The sequence below is a fragment of the Mustela nivalis genome, assembly GCF_964662115.1.
Source record: "Mustela nivalis genome assembly, chromosome: 5".
Classification (NCBI taxonomy): domain Eukaryota; kingdom Metazoa; phylum Chordata; class Mammalia; order Carnivora; family Mustelidae; genus Mustela; species Mustela nivalis.
The window spans coordinates 101,557,335-101,584,997 of NC_139024.1; the positions used below are offsets into that span (position 1 = coordinate 101,557,335).

The 27,663-nt window shown below is 37.8% G+C and overlaps 1 protein-coding gene across 14 annotated transcripts in view; it reads right to left on the bottom strand.

Annotated features, from left to right (window-relative positions):
* Positions 1–27,663, bottom strand: part of DST (dystonin) — a 469,472-nt gene that overhangs the window by 217,887 nt on the left and 223,922 nt on the right. For 9 of the 14 annotated variants that reach the window (XM_082731256.1, XM_082731248.1, XM_082731247.1 and 6 more), the window contains 2 exons: positions 3,680–3,769; positions 1,331–1,408 (listed from right to left, as the gene is read on the bottom strand). In XM_082731256.1, coding sequence (XP_082587382.1) covers positions 1,331–1,408; positions 3,680–3,769 — 168 coding nt within the window. Of the gene's footprint in view, positions 1–1,330; positions 1,409–3,035; positions 3,135–3,679; positions 3,770–27,663 lie in introns of all 14 variants that reach the window. The other 5 variants (XM_082731255.1, XM_082731253.1, XM_082731254.1 and 2 more) reach the window with 1 other exon arrangement.

The following is a 27,663-nucleotide window of genomic DNA, read 5'->3' on the forward strand; positions in this document are numbered from 1 at the left end:
TCTTACCATTAAGAAACTGTTCTGAACCATAAAATAGTTCAGTAATTTTCTCATACTTCTGTTACAAAATGGGGGAATAAAACTAGCATCATTTTTCTATTTATCTACCATAAAGTGTTATCAAAATAAATAAACACGTCACTGGATATTTGGGAGACTGCTCAAATATAAAAATAATAATAACACAGGGACTTAAAGCTTATTAACTATCAAATTATGTATTTTAGGTAACCAAAGGCAGTAATGATACTTATTATTTATATCCTGGATAAAAATAATTAAATATCATGAATTAAATACAATAATAACTAACATCTTACTTCCTGGACAAAACAGTGCCAAAAACATTTCAGATAAGGAAACAGAATTAACCATCATCAGACCTCCTGGAAACTTCCACTAGAACTAAGAATAAGAAGGTAAATAAAAGTAACATTTAACCTTATTTAAGTACTGTTAATCAAAGTTTAAAAAATAAAAGCATTTTAATGTTCATTATAAACTAAATAAATCAATAATAAAAAATAATGTTTACCTGTCCCTATTTCCCTCCCTTCCTTTTTCCCTCCCTTCATTAACAAGCAAAAAGTTGCCACCTCTGATTTCTCATTGTTTTCAGTAATTTTACTTTCTCCTGATTTTCCTTTTTCTCCTTTTTTCTACTAATTGAAAAATTACCAATACTTTGACTTATACCTCTACAACACCACAATGCCACCATGCCACCAAATCATCCTATATAGTGTTCATTCCTTAACATGATTTCTTCTAAAACCTCAAGCTACTTGGAGACTGTTGTCAGAAATATTGCTTTATGTTTAACTACTTTTGATTACCAATATTATCTATTATTACAAAAAATATTTTAAAAATTGCCTTACCACTACTAAGTATTAAAAATGTTTACACTAAGTTTTTTCAAGTATTATATAAATTATTTTTTATAAAAATAATTTTACAGACTAAGTATAAATAATAAAGAATTGCCCCACTACTAAGAACTGTTCATAGGCATTCTTAACATTCTGTTGCTACTAAAATATCATTAACTTCCTAGGCAAAGCATTCCAATTCTAGCAGAAGAAAAGTCAGTAGCTCTTATTCAGATGGAAATGCAGCCACTTATAATTCCTCTGGGCTTACACCTACTATTAACTTCCTTTTCTTTGGAGCAAATGTTTGAACATATTTTTAAAGATTTGTCTCACAAAACCACAAACTCAACCATTAGAATTCGCAAATTTAACCTTTTCATTCCCTGACATGTTTCTATGTAGATTTACTCCGTCATATATGTTTATAAGATTATAGTCTTTGAGAAACATCATACCTGGCGTCTTTTCAAATAGTCAAGTGCAATTTGTACATTCTGTAGTCTGTGAAAACGCATCCGACCCTTTTCTCTGGGCTAAGAATAGAAAAATGCAGGGTATAAAAAACATTATAGTTTCTGATACCACTAACCATGCTAAAGACACTTATGATAAATATACCCTATAAATATACTTTATATTCATCTTAACATGTCAAAACAGTATTTACTATTCAGTAAAACCATCAGATATCTTTAAAGATACTTTTATGATTTTGTATTGTCTGAAACTGAATTTAAACAACTAGGTATTTCTCTGAATATGTTTTATTTAAACACATGATTTATTCTATATGCTTTATTTAAACAAAAGAAAAAGAGAAAATACCACAGAACATATAGACTTTTTATAGTTACTATACTACAATTCTAGCCTACAGTTTTATTAGCTTTGGATGCACAGAAAGAACTAAAGACTGTTCCCCATTTTGCCTTCTTAATAAACTCTCTTGTTAAGCAGATTTTTATAATTACATATGTATAGCATGTTAATGAAAATGAGGTAAAGTAGCATGCAATTAGTATAAAATCACCAAGAGGGAGAAAGACAGAGTTTTACTTAGCATGATAAAGGAAGAAAGAAAAGCAATTAAAACCATATACTATATTTCCTCTTTATTTTAGCTTTTTACAAAATCATTTGGACTCTAATAATTAGTTTCGCAATGCTTAGGGATGGACATGATTATTTATTGTCTCAGGAAAACCGACAATCCATAATTTTTTTGATGCTGTTTTCCTTGAGAAAAGCTACAAGCTTTCAGAATGAAAACATAAGGAGATAGAGCTGAGAAGATGCTTAACAAAAATAGAGAATGGAGTTGAAATTTACCACATAAAATCTTCCAAAAGGAAGAAAAAAAACTGACAGCTTTTCTTCTCAAATATGAATAGGTTATTACAGCCAAAGTCACCATAATGAAACAGACAGCACACTACAAAATGGAAAAAAGGTTCTATGTAACAGGTAGAAGAAATATTGTTGGTGAATTCATCCATTGGATCCAAAAAAGGCACAATTTCCAATGGAATCAGGGGCACTTGGGATGTGGATGACAAAAGAAGCGTATCTGTCTTGCAAAGGTGGGCTGAAGTCAACTAAGTGTAATGAAGATGAAACAGCTCTGTGGGTTCTACCAGGACTCCAAATTTTAAGACCTTCCCCCCTTCTAAATAAGATGTATAGAAAATACGTAATGTCCATCAAATACCTATTGCCAGTATGAGTTAAAGCATAAAGTTAAATAGTAAAAAAATTTTCATAAGTCTGTTCAAATAAGGTAACAGTGGCCACATTTGAAATATAAATTGCAGAAGTGAAACAAATTTGCATAAAAATTAGCAGGCTAGTTGTCAAGATTTCCATATTTATATAAAAGGTGAATTTTATACACCTTTAAAATTCTTTAGCTAAAATGCTATCATATAATTTAAGCACCTATGTTCAATTACTATGCACTGCACAGTAACGTCAATAAATTTAAAGAGAAAATATCTCCTTCATCCAGTTTTCTGGTACACGCACATCCATCTCACTGTGGGTTTTGGTCCTTTCTCTAATTTTCTAAAAAGGAGCCCAAACCCGTGGGTTACTTCTCTACCACATTAGCGCTCACCACACTGTAATGGCTAGGTTAGTCGAGTTATGGGGGCCGACACCTACCCCCTTATCCTCATCCTCCACATCCTCATGCTGTTCATATTCGCATGCTTCTGTTGCACTCACCAATCGTAAGGTCTTCAAAAAATCTCGCTCCCTTGGCTAATGAATATAACGGACAGAAGATAGAACAGCAAAGACACAAGACAGACCAGAAATGAAAAGAAGAGCATGAACAGAACATAATGAAGGAGAACAGGTAACCAAGAAGGGGAAGTCATGATCACAAAAAAGGAAATGACACCTGTGGAATGGATTAGACCATTTTTCGGAAAGCAATGTTTATTTCTTTGTTATATGTCAGTCTTTTAATATGTGGTTATATTATGCATCCAACCTCTGCTAAGCAAAAACAAAAACAAAAAAACAACCCCAAAGATAAAAAAGAAGCAAAAACAAGAATAGTAGTTTAAGTATAGAACTGATTATATAAGCAAAGTAATCAAAGTGCTTCGATCTCCCAAATTCACATCATTTGAAGTCTGAAAATGATTAGGAAGCTAACCAGAACTCGTTTTCAGGCAGAATTCACAGTGCAAAAAAGGTAAATGTGTCACAAATCTGAACAGTGTCTACTGACAACACACTGGTCCCATGTGGACAGGATTACATGTTCTGCAAACTAAATTAAGAAATTTTAAACTTACCAAGGTATCTCCTGAAAGAACCTCTAAAAGAGAGATTAAATTGTGTCCATCCCTTAAGTCTTCATAGAGATCATTCACATGTTTTCGAACCTACAGAGAGAAAAGCAGTTTAAACTTTTGGTCCTGAACTTGGGATCATCTTTAACACTCAAATAAGAACAGGGACAAGTAGAAAACATTCCTCATATGGTGTTCATTTTCACAGTGATATTTTCATTTTAATTCTCTCATTACTTAAAAACTAAATTTAAATTTAAAAATCAAAAACTAAAAAAGAGTAAACTTCCAATAAATAATTCCTAAAGACAAACAGAATTGTTATATTTTTAACATGCTACAATTAATACAGGCTTGGCCAACCACATGGGGTTACAATTTTTTAGATACAAGGCAATGGCAATCACCTTCATAATTCCTGGTATAACAGCCAGGGCAACCCTCGCAGGAAGAGCACCCCTTCCCCCAACCTGAGTTGGTCTTCTATTCTCTGTGCCATAAGATCCAGGATCAGAGACACACACGCTATACTTTAAAAATCTAGAAATACAAGCTAGGTGAAGGGTCCATGAGAGTCCACATATTTACTGTTTTTGAAACTTCCCTGTGAGTCTACACTTATTTCAAAATAAAAAGTTTTTAAAAATTCACATGTGTCAAGTTGGAAGACCTCTGCCCAAATTTTCCTCTGCACATTAATCTTCTTGTGACAGAGGGTTTTTATAACCATGTTAACACCCACACAAAGTTAACACTTAACCTATAATAGCTTCTTCCTCCACTCCACAGGCCTGATTGAAGCCTGTGATTTTAAAAGCACAAACCAACAAAGATTTCCCAAAAGCTTTCAGTCTGCCTAGTAAGGATATCTCCTATAAGTACTTGGCCTACTGCAAGGTTTGTGCTAGAGAGACGAATGTCAGAGCAGACTATTAAGATGGCTGTTCCACAGAGGGTTGGCATGGTACCACTTTCTCACCTTTTAGTGATTCTAGGCTGCATTACTTTGTGCTGCTCTCATGAAAGGGGACAAGGAAGTGGTCTAGAGGCAGAAAGCAGAAATCTACCTACATCACACAAAGGGCACACGCCCTACATGCTTGCCAGTTGGTGTAGTAAACTCTTAAAGGTTTTGTACATATGAATCAAACTTCTTTGCACTTCTAAAATGTCAAGTGAGTATACAGCACAAAATAATATAAAGATCTAAAATATGAATACGTGGGGCGTCTGGGTGGCTCAGTGGGTTAAGCCGCTGCCTTCGGCTCAGGTCATGATCAGGGTCCTGGGATGGAGCCCCACATGGGGCTCTCTGCTCAGCAGGGAGCTTGCTTCCTCCTCTCTCTCTCTCTGCCTGCCCTCTCTGCCTACTTGTGATCTCTCTCTCTCTGTGTCAAATAAATAAAATCTTTAAAAAAATGCTTATAAAAAAATAAATAAAATAAAATATGAATACATAACAAGCAAGAAAAGCCTAATGGAAAGTGGAAGAACACTTTTGATGGTTGAGTTTTCATCTTAAAAAAACTTTAAATGCCATTACATTTTATTATCTTAGTTGCCTATATACATGTTTTGCAGTTTTACTAGTACCAGAAAATATTTTTGATTAATGAAGAAAAAATTCCCTTAAGAGTTTCGTATCATATTTACTAGTTCCTATGAGTTTTTGCCCAAATCACAGAACTTTTCAATATTCAGTTAACTACCTATGTATATACATCATTAAGTAAAAATAACTTAAGTATTAAACTTAGGCTCAATAGCTCTAAATAACTGCTAATATCAATAGTACCTATAAAAGTGGCCAGTAACACTGAAAGTGAGTCAAATTATTAAAACAAGTGTTCCCATCTTCACAGACTGACATTTTATTTTCATTTCCTAATTCCCAATAATATCAGTTGAATCTTTGACATCACAAGATGATACAACAGTAAAATAAGATTTAAAAAAATACTTTATTTCCCTTAAAAATACTTTATTTCCCTTAAAAAAAAAAACAACAAAAAAAAAGAAGAGTATGTCATAACACATTTTTAGGCAGTCCTAATTTAGAAAACCTATAAATATCAAAAAAGTTATGAAGTGATTATCCCTTCCATTAGAGTATTCACCTTGGGATACCATTAAATGACAATCCCCTCAAGTCCTTAATTATATTTCAGAGATGAATTAATTTTCAAGGATCTTCATAAGAACACATCCACTACATACATAGGACACATATGTAATGCAGATAAGCACCTTAGTGAAATGAATACTAATGCACACTTTTCTACTCACATATTAGAACTCTGTAAGAATTCCCTTAGTCCCATTCCAAAGCATGAGTTTAATTTATAAGGCTAAGGACCTACTTAAAAACAAGGCAGAGGAGCTTATAAATTTATGTACATCAGTACATCTAAATCTATGTACTTCTTTATGTATCTCCACTATAACCAAAAAGCTGCCTAGCTCTAAAAGAGCCTGTACCTAAAAGGGATAACATTCACACAAGCAATATTATATAGTTCCTGATCCTGGCTTAATTTCACAAAATAAATTACTTTATTGTATAGGTCTGACATCCTCCGCACACAATCAGGATGAGGCCTCTAGCAACAGTAACTAACACACAGCGCTGAGAATGCTGGGCTCTCCAGTCCACCATACCCGCCCACGTCCTGCCAAAGCCACATTTCAATCCACATCCACTTCCTATGTCAGTCTCACTCCCAGACAGTTAAAGATGAAGTGTGATTCTGAACACTTATTTCATTGGAAGGCAATTTCACAACTTGCTTCTGCCAAACAGAACTAAAGCTCCTTTCTAACATCAAGGAAGCCTTCCAAAACCAGGTGTCATTTTTCATCATCGTATTTATGCAACAGTTAAGAAAAATTGAATCAGGCATGTGTAGAGAAAGATAATGATAATATTATGCCATGCAAGGGGACTAGGTGGCTCAATTGGTTAAGTGACTGCCTTCGGCTCACGTCATGATCCTGGAGTCCTGGGATCAAATCCCACATCTGGCTCCCAGTTCCATGGGGAGTCTGTTTCTCCCTCCGATCTCCCTTCTCAGGCTCTCTCTCACTCTCTCTCTCTCAAATAAAAAAATAAAGTCTTTAAAAAAAAAAAAATCATGCCATGCAAAAACCAAGTTAGGGAAAAGGAAAACATGTAATAAGGGAAAAATAATTAAGAGCCCTGTATTTTAGTCTAGCTTCTGCCACAGGTCTCATGAAATAGCACCTGCACCCTAAACTCTCTAGACCTCAGTCGTCTCATCTGCAAAATAAAACTTTAAACACAAGGCTTCTAGTTCAAACTAGAGAAAAAAAATTCTATTATCTGAAAACAAAATTAACATTTTTAAAAAGCAATATGTCAACTGAAAAAAATGTAAAATGGAAAGCTGTTTTCTAAGTCTTAAGGCTTAATTTTTTAAGAATTTTAGGGGAGGGACGCTTGGGTGGCTCAGTTGGTTAAGCAGCTGCCTTCGGCTCAGGTCATGATCCCAGCGTCCTAGGATGGAGTCCCACATCGGGCTCCTTGCTCGGCAGGGAGCCTGCTTCTCCCTCTGCCTCTGCCTGCCATTCTGTCTGCCTGTGCTCCCTCTCTCCCCCTCTCTCTCTCTGATAAATAAATAAAATCTTTAAAAAAAAAAAAAAAAAGAAGTTTAGGGGAGATGGGGTGCCTGGGTGGCTCAGTGAGTTAAAGCCTCTGCCTTTGGCTCAGGTCATGATCTCGGGGTCCTGGGATCAAGCCCCGAATTGGGCTCTCTGCTCAGCGGGGAGCCGGCTTCCCTTCCTCTCTCTGCCTGCCTCTCTGCCTACCTGTGGTCTCTGTCTGTCAAATAAATAAATAAAATCTTAAAAAATAATAATAATAATTTTAGGGGAGGAGCACCTGGGTGGTGCAATTGGTTGGGCATCTAACTCTTGGTTTCACTTGGGTTGTGATCTTGGGGTCGTGGAATCAAGCCCCACACTGGACTCTGCTCAGTGCAGTCAGCTTGGGACCCTCTCTGCCCCTCCCCCGTCCTCTAAAATAGATAAATAAATCTTTTTTAAAAAAAGAATTTTAGGAGAAAACACAGAAATAGAATCACTTAACTTCTGTAATGCCTGAAAAAAATCCTGAGGCTTTATCATGTAATACTGCCTATTTTCCCTGTCTCAAGTGATTATTCTGAGAGCTCAAAGAAATTCTGCGTATTAAAAAAATGCTAACTGCAAGATAGCATTATCATCATCTTTATCATCCTATGTGAAATAAATGTTACCATTATTCACAATAATACAGTGCTGCCTGGCTGGCTCAGTCAGAAGAGCATCCAGCTCTTGATCTCAGAATTGTCAGTTCAAGCCCCAGGCTGAGTGTAGGGATTACTTCGAAATTAAAAAAAGAGGGGGGGCTACAAAACAAACAAACAACAAATGAAAAATACAAATACATACACAATGAACTATATTACTAGGTACCTGACCCTGTCTGTGTTCAAAGGCTTTTATAAATATTGGCTTATTTTTCTCACCACAAAAAAGTGGAATGAAAGAGAAGTGAATTAACAATTAAAAAATCAGCAAATTAGCATTATGGGGAACAAGTGGTAGTGGATGAAATGGGTAAAAATGACTGGGATTCTACAGAAATATCTGATCAAGCAACCAATTTATGGGGGGGGGGGGGGGAATTAGAGAGTTAAACTGACACAGAAAAGTTTTTTATTTTGCCCTAAGCCTGAGTCATAGACATTTAGCCTGGTAACTTTCCTTCACAGATGACTATGGTAACCGCCAGTCGTCTTAACCTTCCGGCTTCAATTTTTAATAAAACAGTCTTTCTTCTCATTTTGGAAATTTTTTCCCTGTGGAACAAAACTCTGTCTGAATAAATAGTGCTGGGGGAAGTGATGAGCAAAGTAAAAGCACTCTGAGATGCTCTGGGGTTAAATTACATAACCTGAATTACATAATAAGGATGAAGCATCATTTTCTGTATTTCATAAAATTCTCCCAGAATTTTGCAGGGCTTTTTAAAATGTGTGCACAGCGCTGTATTTGCAGTGCACCCCTAGAGGGCGCTAATCCTTTGCTTAAGAAGAGTCTCCTAAAGAAAGAAACTACAAAATGGTGGGGAGGGCACACAGAGAGAGAGACTGTAAACAAGATGCTGGTGATGATGACATAGGCAATTTGCCATTCGTTTTTGGGAGAGAATAGATTATGCCAAGTCTATAGCAACCAAATGGTTTAACTGGTCAAAAACACTACTGTTAAAAATTTTATTTTGTTAACTTATGAGCGTTTGGTTTTTCATTGACTAAATCAAATTCAACTCTGAAGATAAGATGATCACATAGCTGCTTATTTAAATAAATACGTCTAAGACTGCCTTTTTCAAAAGCCTGATTTTGTACTGACTGATGTGAATCTAGACAAATTCCACAAAACTGGCACTCCCCATATTTAAACTTATAGTTACCACGTAGCTACAGTTTAGTCCAGGTCACTAAAGGTGTATTAAGCATCCACTGTATGCCACAGTATCATTTAACCTCTAAGAGTACAAAAAGGAATAATAAGAGAGCACTACCTCTTAAAGCCTGCAGACTGAGTTGACAGCAATGTAGAAAAGAGCTGAATGTTCCAAGAGGAGGGAAGAACAGAGACAAAGAAAAACAGGCAAGCCTGCACACAACGGTGCATGAGATCCATGGAAAGAAAGCAGCCCTGAAATCAGTGAAATGTGAGGCAGAAGGTGAGGCAGGAAAAGGTGGGTTGGGAGACATGGCGGCTTTACATGCCACTAGAGGAAGCTCGAAACTTTCCTAAGCAGAGAGAACCACTGAAGACTTTTAAGCAGAACAAGGACCCAGTATTTCTGACCATATAAAAGATTCCTTGTAAAGTATTATCTTGAACAAAAATAAAATAGTTACCATGAGCAAACCCAAATCAAAGATAAAGCGCTCAGGGTCCAATCTATACACCATAGCGGAGGAGAAGTCTCTCAGAGAAAACAGAGACAGCATGCTTTCAGAAAATCTTGGGTAAAATGCACACATGCTAGCACAGCAAGGGGCAAAACACCAGCCACAAGAAGCATTCACTGTTCTCTCTTAAAGAAGTCCTACATCTAAAGGATACAGTATTCTGGAAAACAACTAGCTATCTTTAGAAAGGAACATAAATAATAAAAGAAGGCTTGTCCCAAATAAGATCGCCTCACAGCCTACTAATTGGGTGAAGAGAGAAGGGGACAGTCAGCTTCAGTGAAAACTATGAATTAAAATATATTACAATGCATTTATTTTTTCTTCAAGCAAATACACTTTCATAAAAATAAGCTACCACATTCTCCTGGGAGAGAGCCTTAGAAATCTTAGATTATTTTTTATTTTTATTTTTTTGAACTATCAAAATATTACCTTATCAATTACTGATGAGTGATGCTTTTTAAATACACAGAAATACTTAAAAACAATGTAATCTCTTGGATAGTTATGAGACAGGGAAACCAAAGGGACCGTATTAAAGAAAAAGCTGTTTCCTTCTTTTGCTTCTTTTCCTGTTTCTATTCTTGCTAAGACCTACATGCCTGCCTTACACATGCTTTAATGAAAGTCTTCCTTATGAAAGGCAAGGAGTTAATGCTTCTTTCGAGTCTTCAGCACAACAGATCACATCTAAGGTCATCATGAACATTCTCTAGGACCAATGACTTCAAATAGCTTGACACCAAAACCCAAAGCTACAGGGCATAAGTGACTTACATAGGACACCTGAGCACTCATCCTTGTCGGACAAGTTCCTGGGTGCCTATGAGGACACATACACCAGACCAGACGACCCACCTTAGTAAGAACTACAGACCACCCCTCCACAGCGGGGAGCCTGGCTGGATGAGTCAGTGCAGCCTGCCACTCTTGATCTCAGGTTTGTATTTTTGAGCCCCAACTTGGGTAAAGAGATTACTTAAAAATAAAATCTTTAAAAACAAAAAACTCCAGACCCCCAAGCAAAGACAAGATTAATACTCATTTTCCTTTCAGAGTCTCCCAAACATTCTTGTCTGTAGCTGCTCTATGACTTCAACAAACTCTGCTCTTACTTCCTCTCAACTCATGTTTGACTTCCATCCTGTGAGAAGCTGAAGACCCCCTTCACTGGTCCCACGGGACTCCTCTGGGTCCTCAGACCAACCTGACTGCATCAATTAGTTGCTTTATCTGAATAGGTTTGCTTACTTCAGTACTATTTCTTCAAGAGTTGTGAAAGAATAAAGCTACAGCTACAGCATGGATTCTATCAAAATTACTATAAATTCTAAATTCGTGCAAATAAGTATAATGGGATGGTCATGCTTTTTTGTAGTCAGTGATAGGTCAACATCAAGGCCATACATAATTCATCCCCTTCGCTGTTTTATAAAACTGTAAAATAAAGATATCTGTCATACATCTTAAGGTATTAATGAATAAAATAAGGAAGAGTTTAAAACAAATCACTGTTGGTTCTGGGCAGTAAAAATAATCTGTTCTTTGAAAAAAATTTTTGACAAAGAAGATTTTTCTTTTAAGCTTTCAGGTTGATATAACAATCAGTTATAAAAACAAAAGCAAAAAGGTCTTCTCTATCCTTTCACTACAAGGTAGTACATCAGGTGGTAAAATAAAACAAAAGCATATTATTTTAGTAATAAATGCTTTAAGATCTGGGAACAGTTTAGCCCTCACCTATGTATTCTTTATAGTCTCTTTTGCAGTTTCACTGTTGTCATAGGAACCTTTTTAAAAAGCTCTTTTGATTTTAAAAATGTTTAAAGCACATAACTATTTTCTGTAACAATCTGTTTTAGCTTTAGGACAGTTGGTTCTGGTTTGGTTTGTTTTGGTTTGGGTTTGAGTCCTCTACATTTCCTTCCAGTTCTTCCCTCTAAGGAAAGATGGAGGAAAAAAATCTATTTTTGCTTGTGTTGCCCCATCAGCCTGCAGATTTTGATCCCTTGTAGAACTATTTAATTGTTATGCTAAGCAATTATAAATATTACTTGAAAGAGAAAAAAATTTTTCAAAAATCAATTATTCTGCATACTTTTTTCCATCTGTCCACTGTTTTTTGGATTTTTATTAAAGATGTGGTCTAGGGGTGCTGGGTGGCTCAGTGGGTTAAAGCCTCTGCCTTCGGCTCAGGTCATGATCCCAGGGTCCTGGGATGGAGCCCCGCATCAGGCTCTCTGCTCTTCAAGGAGTCTGCTTTCTCCTCTCTCTCTCTGCCTGCCTCTCTGCCTACTTGGGATCTCTGTCAAATAAATAAATAAAATCTTAAAAAAAAAAAAAAAAAAAAGATGTGGTCTAAATAACCTCCATATTGCAATGTCAGACAAATGAGCACTGACTTATAAAGACATCAGCATTATCCATTCCATGTAGTTCTTTAAATGGGGTGGGGGTTCTTTAAACCAATATGACTTGAAAAAAAAAATCATGGTAAGAGCGATTAAGAGCAGCTTTCAATAATAACAGAGAAGAGGAAGAACCAATCACTGGCATTTTTCTTTTAAATTCTACACCCAACATGGGGCTCTAACTCACAATCCCAAGATTAAGAGTTGTGTGGTCTACGTACTAAGTCAGCAAGGTGCCCCTAATAACTGGCCATTTTTATGCTTACCTCTTCCCATTCACCTTCTCACAATTTGGACAAAAGAAAGAAAAAGCTGAGAAAACTAGGGATTAGTGTTCATAATCACTTAACACTTCTAATGAATAATTAAGAAGCTAGTCAATGAGACTAAATTTTTTCATTAGAAACTAAATTTTGAATAAATGTAAATATGTAACTATAATAATTTAGTAAGACAAATAAAGACAACTGAGTAGAATAGGTATATAGTAGTACAGTAGTATAATAGGTGTACTACATGAGTTCATATAAGCCAAGTCCTAAAAAAAAATAATTAGACATAAAATAAGCCTGTTTAGCCTAGGTAGTCTGAAACTACAGCATCAAAGTTCTATACTTTACCACCAACATTTTGAACAAATTCCACTGTATTTTCAAATTCTAGCATCTATTTTAAAAAGTCTCTTTTTATAAGATTTTCTTAATTTGAGAGATAGAGAGACAGAAAGAGCAGGGAGGATGGCAGGCAGAGGGAGAAGCAGGCTCCCCACTGAGCAGGAAGGCTGATGTGGAGCTCCATCCCAGGACCCTGGGATCAAAACCTGAGAAGGTAGACACTTAACCAAGTGAGCCATCCAGGCAACCCCTTGAAAAACTCTTGAAGCAGAATTGTGTATATTTTCCAGTAAAAATCATGTAAAGTTACTTTTAAAAATCTGTAATTAGTTTTATCTAAATTACAGCCATTACCAAAATTTACAACTTACTCAAAAAAATGAGTATTTCCTCAGTAAATCCTCACTAACTGACTCTGGTAAGGTTACACAAAGGTCTTAAGTAAGGTTCAGATTAATTACTAGAAATTAGTGATGCATTCAGGTAAATACATTCAGTTCCCATGGGAAAATTAGGACAGCTCCAGGGATAAAGAAACCTATCAGTCATTTGCCCCTTAACACCAAGTCACTTCATCTGACTGATCTTAACACCTAATATCAATTTCAAAGAAACCTTTATCATGGTTGGTGATTAGATGGAATAAGTTTGGGGGGGGGGGGTATAGTCTGAAGGAAGCACTGCAGTTTGGGACATTGCAGGATTCCACAGTAAGAGCTTTTAACACTGAGAAGGCAGCCGGAGAACTCTGGGCAGCTGGTGAGTGGGGAGAGAAGAGTCCAGGAAAGATACAGGGAAGTGACAAATAAAAATGTCAACTGCTTCACAATTCTGATTAAAGTGCTGGCTGTGGCACCTGCTTCCTGAATACTTCTGAGTTGAATCATCTCTTTTGGAGCATTTGTCAAATATGCCCTATAGGGTGTCAATGGCTGACTTGTTAGAAAGTGTTTCAACAATTAAGTAGATACTTCCCGAAAAAAGAATTGTCCTCTTTTCCCTCTGGAACCATTTAAAATACCTTTTACAACTGGTCCTTGTTCTTACACCATACACAAAAATAAATTCAAAATGGATTAAGGACTTAAATATGAGAGCTTGAAACCATAAATATCCTAAAAGAGAGCACAGACAGTGATCTCTCTGACATCAGCTGTAGCAACATTTTTCTAGTATGCCTCCTCGGACAAGGTAAAGAAAAGCAAAAATAAACTACTGGGACTAAATCAAAATTAAAAGCTTCTGCACAGCAAAGGAAACATCAACAAAGTTAAGAGGCAACCTACTGAATGGGAGAAGACATCTGAAAATGGCTTATCTGATAAAGAGTTAGTATCCAAAAATACATCAAGAGATTATACAACTCAATGCCAAAAAAACCCACAAATAATCCAATAAAAATGGGCAAAAGACATGAACAGACATTTTCCTAAAGAAGACATACAGATGGCCACGAGACATATGAAACGATACTCAATATCACTCATCAGGGAAATGCAAGTCAAAACCGTAAGAGATGACTATACACCTGTCAGAATGGCTAAAATCAAAAACACAAGAAACAACAAGTATTGGCGAGGATGTCGAGAAGAAGGAAGCCATGTGCACAGTTAGTAAAGATGCAAGCTGATGCAGCCACTGTGGAAAACAATATGGAGATTCCTCAAAAATTAAAAGCAGAAATACCATATGATCCAGTAATTCCACTACCAGGTATCTACCCAAAGAATACGAAAACACTAATTCAAAAGGATATATGCACCTCTATGTTTACTGCAGCTTTATTTACAATAGCCAAATTATGGAAGCAAATATCCATCCATCAATTGACAAATGGATAAAGAAAATGTGGTGTAAGTGTACATACACGCTCACACACGTGTGCATACAAACACACATGACAGGGAAGAAAAACACACATGATGGAACATAACAAAGCCATCAAAAAAAAATGGAATCTTGACATTTGCAACAACATGGATGGAGCTAGAGAGCATTAATGCTAAGTGAAATAAGTCAGAGAAGGAAAATACCATATGATTTCACTCATATTTGGAATTTAAGAAACAAAGAAAAAAAAAAAAGAGAGACAAACCAAAAAACAGACTCTTAACTACAGAGAACAAATGGTTACCAGAGAGAGCTGGGTGGAGGGATGGGTGAAATAGGTGATGAGTAAAGAGTACACTTTCCATGATGAGCACTGAGTAATGTATAAAACTGCTGAATCACTATATGGTACTCCTGAAACTAACGTAACACTGCATGTTAACTATCCTGGGATTAAAAAACTAATTAAAAATAGAAATAAAAAATTTAAAAAGTACTTTTTACAACTCAGCTATTTACAGAAAAAAAATCTGGTACTACCTCAGCATACACACACATACAAAAAACTAGAGAACCTCCTGAGCCTCCAAAATCCAACTTTGTCTACTTCACAGATGACGTCTCGGTAGCATGGTTCTGCCAGTCCTCAACCAAAGAGGGAGCCACTGGCTGGAATGCTTGTAATATGAGTCTGGCTCCAGGCTGGGAGGAAGCAAGGCCCTCACAGAGAAGGGTGAGTGCTGGCCATGTAAGAAAATCCACCTGAGACTAAGGATCCAAGGGAGTTGGAGCTGGCAAAGGCAGGTATCTCCTGGTCACACCATCATACGCACTTCCTGGTGTCCCTTTCAGAGCCCTGGGCAAGAGATACCAAGGGAGGGAATGACACAAGTGCTTGCTTCATCTCTTTTTTAAGTATCAAGGGCTGGAAAAACCTAAGGGGTCTCTCAGTAGCATATTTTATAGTTTTAAGGTCTTTACAATACTCTTACACTCTCTATGTAAACTAACTCACTCTTCTTTAAACATAAGCCCATTTCCTCAAGTCCTTACAAACAATCCACTGAGAACAACTGGCTGTATCCTCCTCATTAAACCGCTGAAATAACCCCGGATTATGATTAAGACAACTGTCACAGGGAGAGGAACACTAAAACTATTTTTAAAGACACCCCCAGCTGATGAGATCGTACCACCTTTGCTACAAACCATGCTAATGCTTAACTCCTCTTCCCTGTTTAAAAAAAAAAAGTTTCCTTAAATCCAGATGAAACTCTAACTCCCCGGTACAATGATATACATTTTCCAAAATAAAGTCACTATAAAACACATTTAGGAAACTAATAAGTTTGGATAGTTATAAACACAGTTTATTCTATTAATTACCTAACAAAAAAATGGATACATATTTTATCAGCTGTTGTTAAACTCAATCTCTGCAACAGAATTATATCTTCTCCAGGAAGATTAAAGGTTTCAAAGATACTCTTAATTTCTTCAAATTGATCACTTCCTAAATGACATTACAGTTTTGCCAAATTTCCAGATTCCATTTATTTACCTAAGGCTGTGGACCACAAATACTCAACAGCTAGTCCCCTCAGCTGTTCATGACCAGAGAAGAAGCTGTACTGCTGCATTTCGGTCTCACACTGAAGCCTGAAACATAAGTATTAGTGATTTTCTCCCCCACCTCAGTTCTGAGCACGCATGCGCTCGCTCTCTCTCTCTCTCTCTTTCTCTCTCTCTTTTTTCTGAGTGCACACTCACTCTCCCTGTGGAACCTATCTCAGGGCTTGAATTCATAGCCCTGATATCAAGACCTGTGCTGAGATCAAGAGTCAGATGCTTAACAACTGAACTACCCAGGAGCCCCAGCACCCTTGCTTTTAAATTAACAAGTTTCATCAAGAGTAGGCTTAAACCAAGTCACTCTAGCAAATGAGAGGCCACATTTCTCAAGGTGAACCACGGGACACAGCTGTGCATGTACTGCAAGTCATACAGGTCCCAGTACCTGAAGAGTAGAGCTTCACTTCTAACCCCAAAGGCTAAGAGAATTTGAAAAGAAAGCTAAATACTTGAGGTCCCATTCTCAAAACTGCCACTGTCATATCTCTCTGCTTGTATTCACGGTGTTCCCTCTACCCCAAAAACGCTGCTCTGTCCCCACTCCTCTGGCTCTCCAAATCTCACTCTTCCTCCAGAGTCAAGCTCCAGTTCCACCCAGACTGAGAAGGCCTTTCTTCTGTACTCATATAGTCCTTGGCTTATTCCAGAATGCCAATCATCGTTTTCCTTATAGAATAGTTTTATGCACATAATATACTTAAATATAAGCCTCTAAAAAGGACAGGGCCTGGTCTTAGGTCCTCATTGTAAAAGTGTCATGCTTTGTACAGTACTTCTCATATAGTAAATATCAAAGAAGGTTTGTTCAGTAAATAAAAGATTAGTCATTTGCACTTGCCTGTGAACATAGCCATGCCTTGAATGCCTGCCCAGTTACAGGAAGAAAAGAGAAATTCAGAAAACAGATTCAAGAACTCCATCAGGCCACTTCCTAGCAAGGGATCTGTCCCTGCCCCAGGGGCCTACCACGGCATCTATTAGAGTCCAAACGTGGCATCATGTCTTATCACACAGCCGGAGCTAAGTAAAAGCTGAAGGATTAACCCACCAAGGAAAAACGTCCCTTTCAGCATGGCATTTCCCCATACCCATCTAAATTAGTGTTGTGTTCAGATAAATCAAATTTCAAGACTTAATTAATCTTATAACAAAATGTTTCTAATAAAAATAAACATATAGGTCACTGAAACATAATAGAGTGTCCTGAAAGAGACCCACATATTTATGGCTTTTGACAAAAGGACAAAAGCAATTCAGTGCTGAATATTTTCAAACCAATACTGGGAAATTCAATACCCATATGCAAAAGCAGCCTTTTCCTCAAAATTAATCAGAGACCTAAATAATGGAAGAGCTAAAACTATACAATTGTTAGATGAAAGCATAGGAGTAAATCTTTGTGACCTAAGGTTAGGCAAAAATTACTTATAGCACCAAGAGCATAAGTGGTAAAAGAAAACCCAGTAATAAAAGAACATTAACCCAATTTAAAAATAGGCAAAATCTAAACAGACATTTTTATGAAAAAAGATACACAAATGGGCAATAAACACATGAGAGGTTCAACATCATTAGAGAAATACAAATCACTATTCTATGACATAGCATTTCACAGCCATTAGGATAGCTAAAACAAAAAAGAAAGAGAATAAGTACTAGAAAAGATTTAAAGAAATCAGAACCCTCTCCAAGGCTAGGGGAAATATTTAATGGTGCAACCTCTCTGGAAAACAGCTTGGCATTCCCTAAAATGTCACACTGTGTTTACCATATGACCCAGCAATTCCATTCCTAAGTAAATATCCAAGAGAAATGAAAATATATGTCCATACAAAGACTTGTATGCTCCTGTTTACAGCAGCATTATTCACTAATTGCCAAACATGGAAGCAACCCAAATGCCATGCAACTGTTAGATGCATAAACACGGTGTGATAGAGCCACAGGATGGAAACACTACTTGCCACTAAAAAGAAGTGAAGATGCGTGCTACAACACAGATGAACCTCCAGCTCTGCATGCTAACTGGAAGAAGCCAAACTAAAGAACACGTTCTATTTGACTCCTGTTTTTGTGAAATATCCAGAAAATGTAAATCTTGTTGAAATAGAAGCTATATCAGTGGCTGTGGAGGGCTGGGGGAGGTGGGTGTTCTTTTTGGAGTGATGGAAATGTTCCAAAAATTTTGATTGTGGTAATAACTGCATAATTCCATAAATTTACTAAAAATCAATTATACAATTAAAACCAATGAATTTTGTATGTAAATATATTTCAAGAAAACCTGTTCTTAAAAATATTTTAATTTGGGGGCACTGAATGGCTCAGGTCATGATCCCAGCATCCTGGTATCAGTGGGGAGCCTGCTTTTCCCTCTCGTTCTACCTGCCGCTCCCCATTTGTGCTCTCTCTGTGTCAAATAAATAAATAAAATCTTTAAAAGTACATTTTAATCAAACTCCCTTTGAGTTACTGAATGAAAGCATTGTCTGCATGTGAGAAATGTTTACACTTATCACTTAACATCAGGATGTTAAGATTGTTCTAATACATCAGCTGAAATACATTTTTAAAACACCTATGATTTGTACTTACTAAAAAACAGTTCTAAATATATTCAATTAACACTTAATTAAACAAAAGGCCTGATCGTAACACTAATAAAGCTGGAAAAGCTGGTAACATCCATGACTACAAACCTTTAATCTAAACCAAAAACAAGGTATATATTAAGAGAGCAAAAAGCAAATGCAACTGATAAGGGAAAAACTGTGCTCTAAGATGGCCGACCAAATCAAGGGAATTCCAGTCCCTGTCTCAAAGCGCTTCCAGGTTCTTCTTTCCTTACCCTGATTCCCGCAACTGCCAAAAGTACTAACTATGCAAAAGTAAAAAGCTATAAATTACCCTCCCTGCTTGTGCTTGGGGCTCAGACCCTTGGAGAACAGTATCCTCTGATCCCACCAGTGTTACATAAACCTCCGATCCTCCAAAGTCTCCGAGTGCTGCTTGGTTCTTGCCCCAGGATCCAGTCCAGGTTCCGTAACACAATAGCCATAAAGGACTACCTACTGATCTAGTTAGGAAACCTCTAATTTGAGTGACGGAAGTAACATTTCATCCACGTCATTTTATTTATTTATTTTTTAAGTAGACTCCATGCCCAGCAAGGGGCTTGAACTCACAACCTTGAGATTTAGAGTAGTCTGCTCCACCCACTGAGCCAGCCAGGCGCCCCATCATCTACTTTATATCAGCATTACTCGCTGAACTTTTAATTGAGGTGGCATTTGCAATGGGTACATCTTTCATGACAATCTTAACTTAAAGAGGATTATCACAGAAATAAAATTTTGCCTTAGTAAAGCAATATACTGATCTGGCCTTTTCAATACCATTTTGTAAATAAATCAAAGAGAGACGCTCATTTAGAAAAGTAGCTGTGTATGAAGTGTGTAAACCTGGCGATTCACAGACCTGTATCCCTGTGGCTAATCATACATTATATGTTTACAAAAAAAAAATTATTTAAAAAAATTACATTCATAGAACCACAGTTGGCCTTACATATAGGAAAGGAAAGCTACTTTAATACATGGATTCACAGGAAGCACAAGTGGCCATACTGTAGAGGCCACTTTTAGGCAAACAGGCTTAAGTGACAGAATGTACAAAGGGCCCATAGCAACCCCCCTGGCTGAATACAGACAGGACCATGAGGGGACCTCAAAATATCCATAGGCCCCCAATGACCAATGGGTTACTCACAACAAGGTATATTTACCAAAAAAGGAAGAATTCAGTAAGGTGGTCATACTTCCTCATATTCCCCTTTAAAAACAGCCTTTACCCACTGCCTCCTGTCCTCTGCTGTCCTGCCCACCACAGTGTATTTGATACACTTGCAGTATATTCAATAAACCTTTATCTCCTTTGTTCTGCCTCAAGTGAATTCCTTCACCTCCCTCTCCACCAGCTTCTACTGGCTTATGACGCCACATCTGGGGCTCCCCATCCAATCAAGAGACATCCCATTTAGACACTACACACATCTCACCACTAAATGTATATACACAAAACTCGACCCAAAATACATATAAAATTTTAGTCTCAGACAGAATCAAGAAACTTTTTCTACAAAAGCTAGATAGTAAATATTTTGGTTTTAAGGGTCATATGATGTGACAACACATAGGTGAATCAGAACAGCTGGATTCAATACAATTTTATTTATAAACACCAAATTTTGTATTTCATATAATTTTCATGTGTCCCAAAATACTATTCTTTTGATTTGCTTTCAGTTCTTTAAAAATGTAAAAAAGAATTTTTTTTTTTTTAAGATTTTATTTATTTATTTGACAGACAGAGATCACAAGCAGGCAGAGAGGCAGGCAGAGACAAAGAGAGGGGAAAGCAGGCTCTCCACACAGCGGAGAGCCCTATGCGGGGCTCCATGCCAGGAGCCTGGGATCATGACCTGAGCAGAAGGCAGAGGCCTTAACCCACTGAGCCACCCAGGCGCCCCTAAAAAATAATTTTTACCTCACTAGTTGTACCAAAAAATAGGCTATGGCCAAATTTGGCCCTGAGGCAATAGATGGTTTGCAGACCTCTATATCTTCCCCCACCAGGAGTTCCTGTTGAGATGCAAATGCCCTTAGCACTATCGGCCCATTAATCATTATGGGTCCTTCACTCTTGGAAAGGAGATGAATTATACAACACTTTCTCTTTTTATAGAGAATTAAGAGTGGAAAAGGCAGTTTTTACAAAATAACATTATCTTGGTCCTTTCTAATAAAAGCAATAATGTGTCTTTGTAGGAAAACAGTTAAGACTAAAGGAGCAATCTTACAGTAGAGAAAGAAAAAAAGGAAAGGTAAATAAACAGGCAAACAGCTCAATGTGTACTAAGGGGGGGAGGTGAAAAGGAAGTAGACAATAAAAACAGAGTTGACTTCTGTGGATAACAGCAGCTTGTGCTCTTACTATATAACTGATGACCTGGTAGAATTCCTTCAACTCATTTTCTGCTTTCAACTCAAGAGTCTCAAAACTTTCAAATGGGAAAACTGAAAGAGAATAGTCTAAAAAAAGAAACGTAGGCCACAAACACTGCATCACATAAAAACGAAATAAAGGAAAAGGGAGTATTTGACAAGAAAAGGATGCAACAGTTCCTTCAGATAGTTAAGCACTGCTATATATGGGTTCTATGGGGGTGGGGGGAGGGAGGGCTGGACCAAGACAAGTGGGTGGGAATTACAGTGAGCAAATTTCAGGCAATGAAAGAAACAGCTCAGTTACAATTCAAATGGACCAAAAGTGTAAGTTGCCCATAAATTCGAAAATCAGTGACCCATTAAGAAAGGCTGTGAGAAAATATTCCTGCAATGACAACCGAATTAACTAGATCCTGTCCAAATCTGGGATTCTAATTAATACAAAATTAATTATATTTGCTTAAAAGCAGTCACTTTAAAACTCTCCGGCAGGAATTCCCAAAGGGATGTTAACAGATACTCTTTGATAAAAAGAATCCATGACCAAGTGAATTTGTGAAACACTGAATTAAACGGGTTCTTTATCACAGACATTCTTGGTCTTTAATATGCTAATATATACCGTAAATCTCTTCAACTAGGGAACACTGCTTTCCAAACTATCCTGGCAACGGAAACTTTTCTCTTTCCAGGACATCTCACAACACCATCACACGGGTGTTCCTGAGGACCTGATTTGAAAAATGCTGCTTCTCTGCAAAAAAAAAAACTATGTTTTTAGTTGATCTTGTCAACTCTGGAAAATTAGTTTTTTTTTAAATCCAACAAGTAAAGTATTAGTCAGAAATTAAGTTGAGAAGACAAAAGTCTGGAATTTAATAACCCGATTAAACATTAAAACTTCACTACTAAATACAATGCTCAGTGTTAAAAAGAAAACCCATGGAGTTCCTTATGCCTGGCCAAGTCACAAAACTGGGGCTTTAATACCTAACCTAAATGCAGTTTCAACCTCCCCCACAAATGAAATTTTAAATTAGCTGACGTTTTCTGGTCAGCACCAACAAAATAAGTTATCACAGTAGTCCTCTCTAGCTCCTCCCCACCCCTCGAAGGAGGATGAGGTAACCTACCTGATAAGACCCTCCCACACACACTTTTGTCCCTAAAGCAAAGTGACCTTGCCTGGAACACTCTTTACTTGTCTTTTGCTAATAATTTCCTTGTACTCTCCTTCCTATAAAAACTGCATTTTGGGGGGTACCTGGGTGGCTCAGGGGTTAAAGCCTCTGCATTTGGTTCCGCTCATGATCCCAGGGTCCTGGGATCCAACTCTGCATCCAGCTCTCTGCTCAGTGGGGAGGCTGCTTCCTCCAGTCAATCTCTCTCTCTCTCTGCCTGCCTCTCTATCTCCTTGTGATCTCTGTCTGTCAAATACGTAAATAAAATCTTTAAAAAACCTGCATTTTTTACAAGTCCTCAGAACTCCCCTCTGCTTGCCACATGGCATGCTGCCAATTCGTGAACTGCTTAATAAAGGCAATTAGATCTTCAAATTTAATCAGCTGAATTTTTCTTCCTTAACATCAGTAAAATCAAAGTGTCTACAAACATGGCTTCTTAAGTTTATATAAAATAAACGTTAAACATTTAAAACATTTAGGACTGCGAAAATTAATGTAAGGAAACCTCACAAAAATGGAGTTGAGAGACCAAAAAGGGGAGTTCTCACATCGTAATACTCAGAATCAACTGCAGACCCAACAGAAGAGAGGCACACCTCACAAGTCAACACTACTTTAGCTGCTACTTCACCACCCCAGTCCCCCAGCCCACCAGCTGGGGGAAGAAAAGGGTCTCTTCTTCCCACAGCCACAAGCAACAGCCCAGCCAATGGGAAACTGTCATAACTCAGCCAATGAACAGCCATTGGACTTGGACCTCCCAGGTTACTCCAGGGGACTTGGTTTGTAACAGCCCCACCAACTCCCTCCTTTCCACTATAAAATAGTGTTCCTCTCCTTTGCTCTCTGGACTTGCCCAAGGTTTTCCCTTCGGTTTTTCAAGTGACTTATTATACCATACTTCGAGTCTCTGGTCTTCCTCAGTAAAGCCATTTTTGCTGGTAAAATAGCTGGCAGTTTTACTTTTTAAGATTAAAAGGAACAATAGCAAATTGTGAAATAAAAGGATCAGACCAAAACTCATGCACTCAGGACACCAGATCTATAAGAAACTGGTCTATTTTTAGAATTTGTCAGGACAAGGATATCCTCTCTGTCTGGTATAACTGTAACTACATCTAAGAAATGAGATTTACATACTGCTCTGTAAGAATTCAGTAAGCAGCATGGCTTTCTGGGGGTTTTGACATCCTGGGGGGCTTTCGGTTGTTTAAGAACTACTAGAAAGCTGCTCGTGGTCTCCCGGAAGACTTAAGTGCCAAATTCTCCACTCAGCACAAGCTGAGCTGTGTTTGTGGAACGATGGGGCTGTTGCTCTGTGAAGTACTTTATCTAAGCAAACGCAAACAGTGATGTTATGGCTCACAAATCATATGGTTAACTGCCAAACGCTCGCAGCATCTCACCTCAAACTGTCAGGCCCATGGAGGAAAAAAAAGGTGTCAGTGTGGGTCCTGGCCAGACCATGAAAAACACATTCCTTTATTTAGAATTCACCATTTAACTGGCATCCATTACTAGCATATTACTATAAAACCACTATCACTGTACATTTTGGGTAGTGTCCTCTTTGCAATATGCAGGCAACAGCAGGACTCAATCCCATAAAAATGCAAACATCAGGACCACATCTATCATTGCTGTGGAAGATAGGGCAAACCATAAGCTTTGTGATGATCTTCAATGTCCATAGACAAGAAGAGAGCACTATCTGTTTTACAGATGAGGCCAAGAAAGGCTTAGAAAAAGTCAAGGTCACATCTCTAGTAGTCAAGGGAGGATATGAGTCCAAGTGGCTCAGCCCAAACAAAGCCTGTGCTCTCAACCCCCACACTATACCTTCCCTGTGTTCTAAAGAGACAAAGTAATGAAGGATGCTGTCAAAAGTAGGTATCGGTTAGAAAAAGTAACCAAGGCAGACTCCAGGCATGACCAACTTACTTCCATGCTTGCCTTCCTACTCACAACTTTTTTTCTTGAATTGTCTGAAATTCCACCAGAGATTACCCTTCTTCCAGCAGGAAAGCCAGAATGCTCTATCACTCACGGGCTGTAGTGAATCAGGTTTTCATCAGTCCTTCCTCCTAACCCTCGCTGAGACCAACTGACCTTAAGTCCAAGATGGAACATGAACACTCTGGAACATAGGGCCTTAGGAAGATATGGACATGCACTGGGCCCTTGGGTAAGAAAGAGGGTAATTCTAAGGAATGAACAAAGATCCAGAGTGAGGTTTAATCTTGAAACTATTAAACTTTGTCCTCTAGTGTATTCCATCTCCTTGATATTAGGACTTGAGCTCTTAAACATCTGTAAAATAGGAGAGAGAGGCACCCCAGTAGTTCAGGAAGGTCTGAGGAAAACAGTCCTGTGTCAGACACCATGCTTGGTTCCAGAGATGCACTATTTAATCAGACAGACATAGCTCTGTCCTCACATTGCTTAGAGTCTAGTATCAAACAACAAACCAAGTCTTTTGCTTTCATTTACCTACTACAGAATGCATATACTTTTTCAGATGTCAAGGCCTATACAATTTGGTTTGAAATGTCAGCACCACTGATTCAAGTGTAAATTTTTTCTTCTTCAAAAATGCCTTCGTCAAATAAGTCAATCGGAGAAAGACAATTATCATATGATCTCCCTGATATGAGGAAGCAGAGATGCAACATGGGGGGTTTGGGAGGTAAGAAAAGAATAAATGAAACAAGATGGGATCGGGAGGGAGACAAACCATAAGAGACTCTTAATGTCACAAAACAAGTTGATGGTGGCTGGGGGGAGGGAGGTAGGGAGAGGGTGGTTGGGTTATGGACATTGGGGAGGGTATGTGCTATGGTGAGTGCTGTGAAGTATGTAAACCTGGCAATTCACAGACCTGGACCACCGGGGCTAATAATACATTATATGTTTATAAAAAAATTAAAAAATTATTTAAAAAAGGAAAAAAATTTAATCCAGATAGAATTCATTTAGTGTATATTATAAAGTATTTAGCTAACTTCATTTTTTCTTAAATATTTAGCTAGTTGCCTAAACTCGATAGCCCATACTTTGGGTAAACATTAAGTATTTTAAAAATAAAATTTTTTAAAAATGCCTTTGTCAATGCTCTTCCTCTAGCTAAAACAAGCACCTTCAGGAATGCTGCTTGGCTTCTTTGTATACTTTTATCTATATCTCTAAATTCTTACAAAGTTTATTGATTAGAGAAGAATGCAAACAGAAATTCACGGTGATATAAAGAGGTCCAGCCAGAACAGCAAAGACTTAAGAGTATGTAGGGAAATGGCTAAGAGAAATCAGAGCCGAGTAAAGTGGCAGTGTAACTCAACATATTGCTTTTTTGTCCTACGTCTCTGTCTTCATTTTTTCTTGATCATTCCTTAATTCTGTGTCTTTCTCTTGTGGCATGATGTAGTAGTACGACATCATTTTTCTGTAGAGCCAGAAGGAGGCAGGACTAAAAAGCTCAGTCCTGACACATTCTAGCTATTCCATGCTCAGCAGATAACTTAGCCTCCCTCAGCCTCTGTTTCTTCACTGGTAAAAACAAGAGTTAAATCAGACCGTTTATGTTCCGTATCCAGTCCAGGATATGACACATGTTAAGTATTCAATAAAAGGTAGTGACAGTGATGGAATAATGGTAATAATAAATGAAGAAATCAAAAAGAATTAAAATTACAATTGATCACAGGAGGGAATTAAAATTAAAATTACCTACTGAAATCACTGAGTAAAATTTTGGTGTTCTTCATTTGATAAGGTAGTTCAGTATATTCTTTTATATTTTTTAAGATTTTGTTTATTTATTTGACAGAAAGAGACACAGCAAGAGAGGGAACACAAGCAGAGGGAGAGGGAGAAGCAGGCTTCCCACCAAGCAGGGAGCCCGATGCAGGGCCCGATCCAGGACCCTGGGATCATGACCTGAACCAAAGGCAGACGCCCAATGACTGAGCCACCCAGGCACCCCGGTAGTTCAGCATATTCTTCACAAACACTAAAATCACATGTTTGCTTAAATGACTCTCATGGGAGGAAAAAATGTTTGTCTTCTTGTCGTAAAATAACTTCAAGTTCAAAGGTACTTTGCTATTAATTCATCTTCCATTCTATACAAATAAACCCATGATGTGTATCCTTCAAAATTTAATGTCATCAAAGTCTGTGAAAAGGCTATAAACTGTTCCCAGGGCAGATTAAAGAGACAGGACAACTAAACGCAATACCTAAACGCACATTGGATCTTGCCTTGGATTTCACAATACACTCACATAACGTTCCTTCATGCCTGTGCATAAAATGCAAGACTCTTCCTAAAATCCAGTTACATAATGTCACTCTCGTCCTCAAAAACTTTTAAAACCTCGTTGACTAACCAATCGCATCTGTTTCTTGCACCTGGCTTTACCTTCTATCCATTGTCTACCCAACCTCATCTTCCAGCAAAGGCTAGCAATCCAGTCCACCAGACTCATGGTGCCCCTCCCCACAGCACCATCCCCTCCTTCTCCACACAGGGCCTAAGCTAATTTCCTCACCCTGGCACAGTCCCTAACTACTCAGAAGCCCCCAAGCCTCCCAAATCCCATCTCTTAAAACCCTTGTTGGTTGTCACACTTGGCACTTTATCCTAGGCTATCCTGCCTAATGTTAATGGCTTAAATGTTTCATGGTTTTACATATATGTATTTAGTATCTCCAACAAAATGGCTGCATGAGGATGCATGGCTGGCTCTGTTGGTAGGGTATGTGACTCTTGATTTCAGGGTGCTGAGTTCAAGCCTCACATTGGGTATAGAGTTCACTTTAAAAATTTTAAACAATGGGGGACGCCTGGGTGGCTCAGTTGGTTGGACAACTGTCTTCGGCTCAGGTCATGATCCTGGAGTCCCGGGATCGAGTCCCGCATCGGACTCCCAGCTCCATGGGGAGTCTGCTTCTCTCTCTGACCTTCTCCTCGTTCATGCTCTCACTGTCTCTCTCTCAAGTAAATAAATAAAACTTTTAAAAAAAATTTTTTTTTAAACAATGGGGCACCCGGGTGGCTCAGTGGGTTAAGCCTCTGCCTTCAGCTCAAGTCATGATCTCAGGGTCCTGGGATCAAGCCCCACATTGGGCTCTCTGCTCAGCAGGGAGCCTGCTTCCCCCTCTCTCTTTGACTGCCTCTCTGCCTACTTTTGATCTCTCTCTCTCTCTCTCTGTGTCAAATAAATAAATAAAATCTAAAAAATTTTTTTTAAAAATAGATGCATGAAAACAGAGTAGTTCCTAAACTGTATTTCAAATAAAGTTTTGATTATACTAAAGTTCA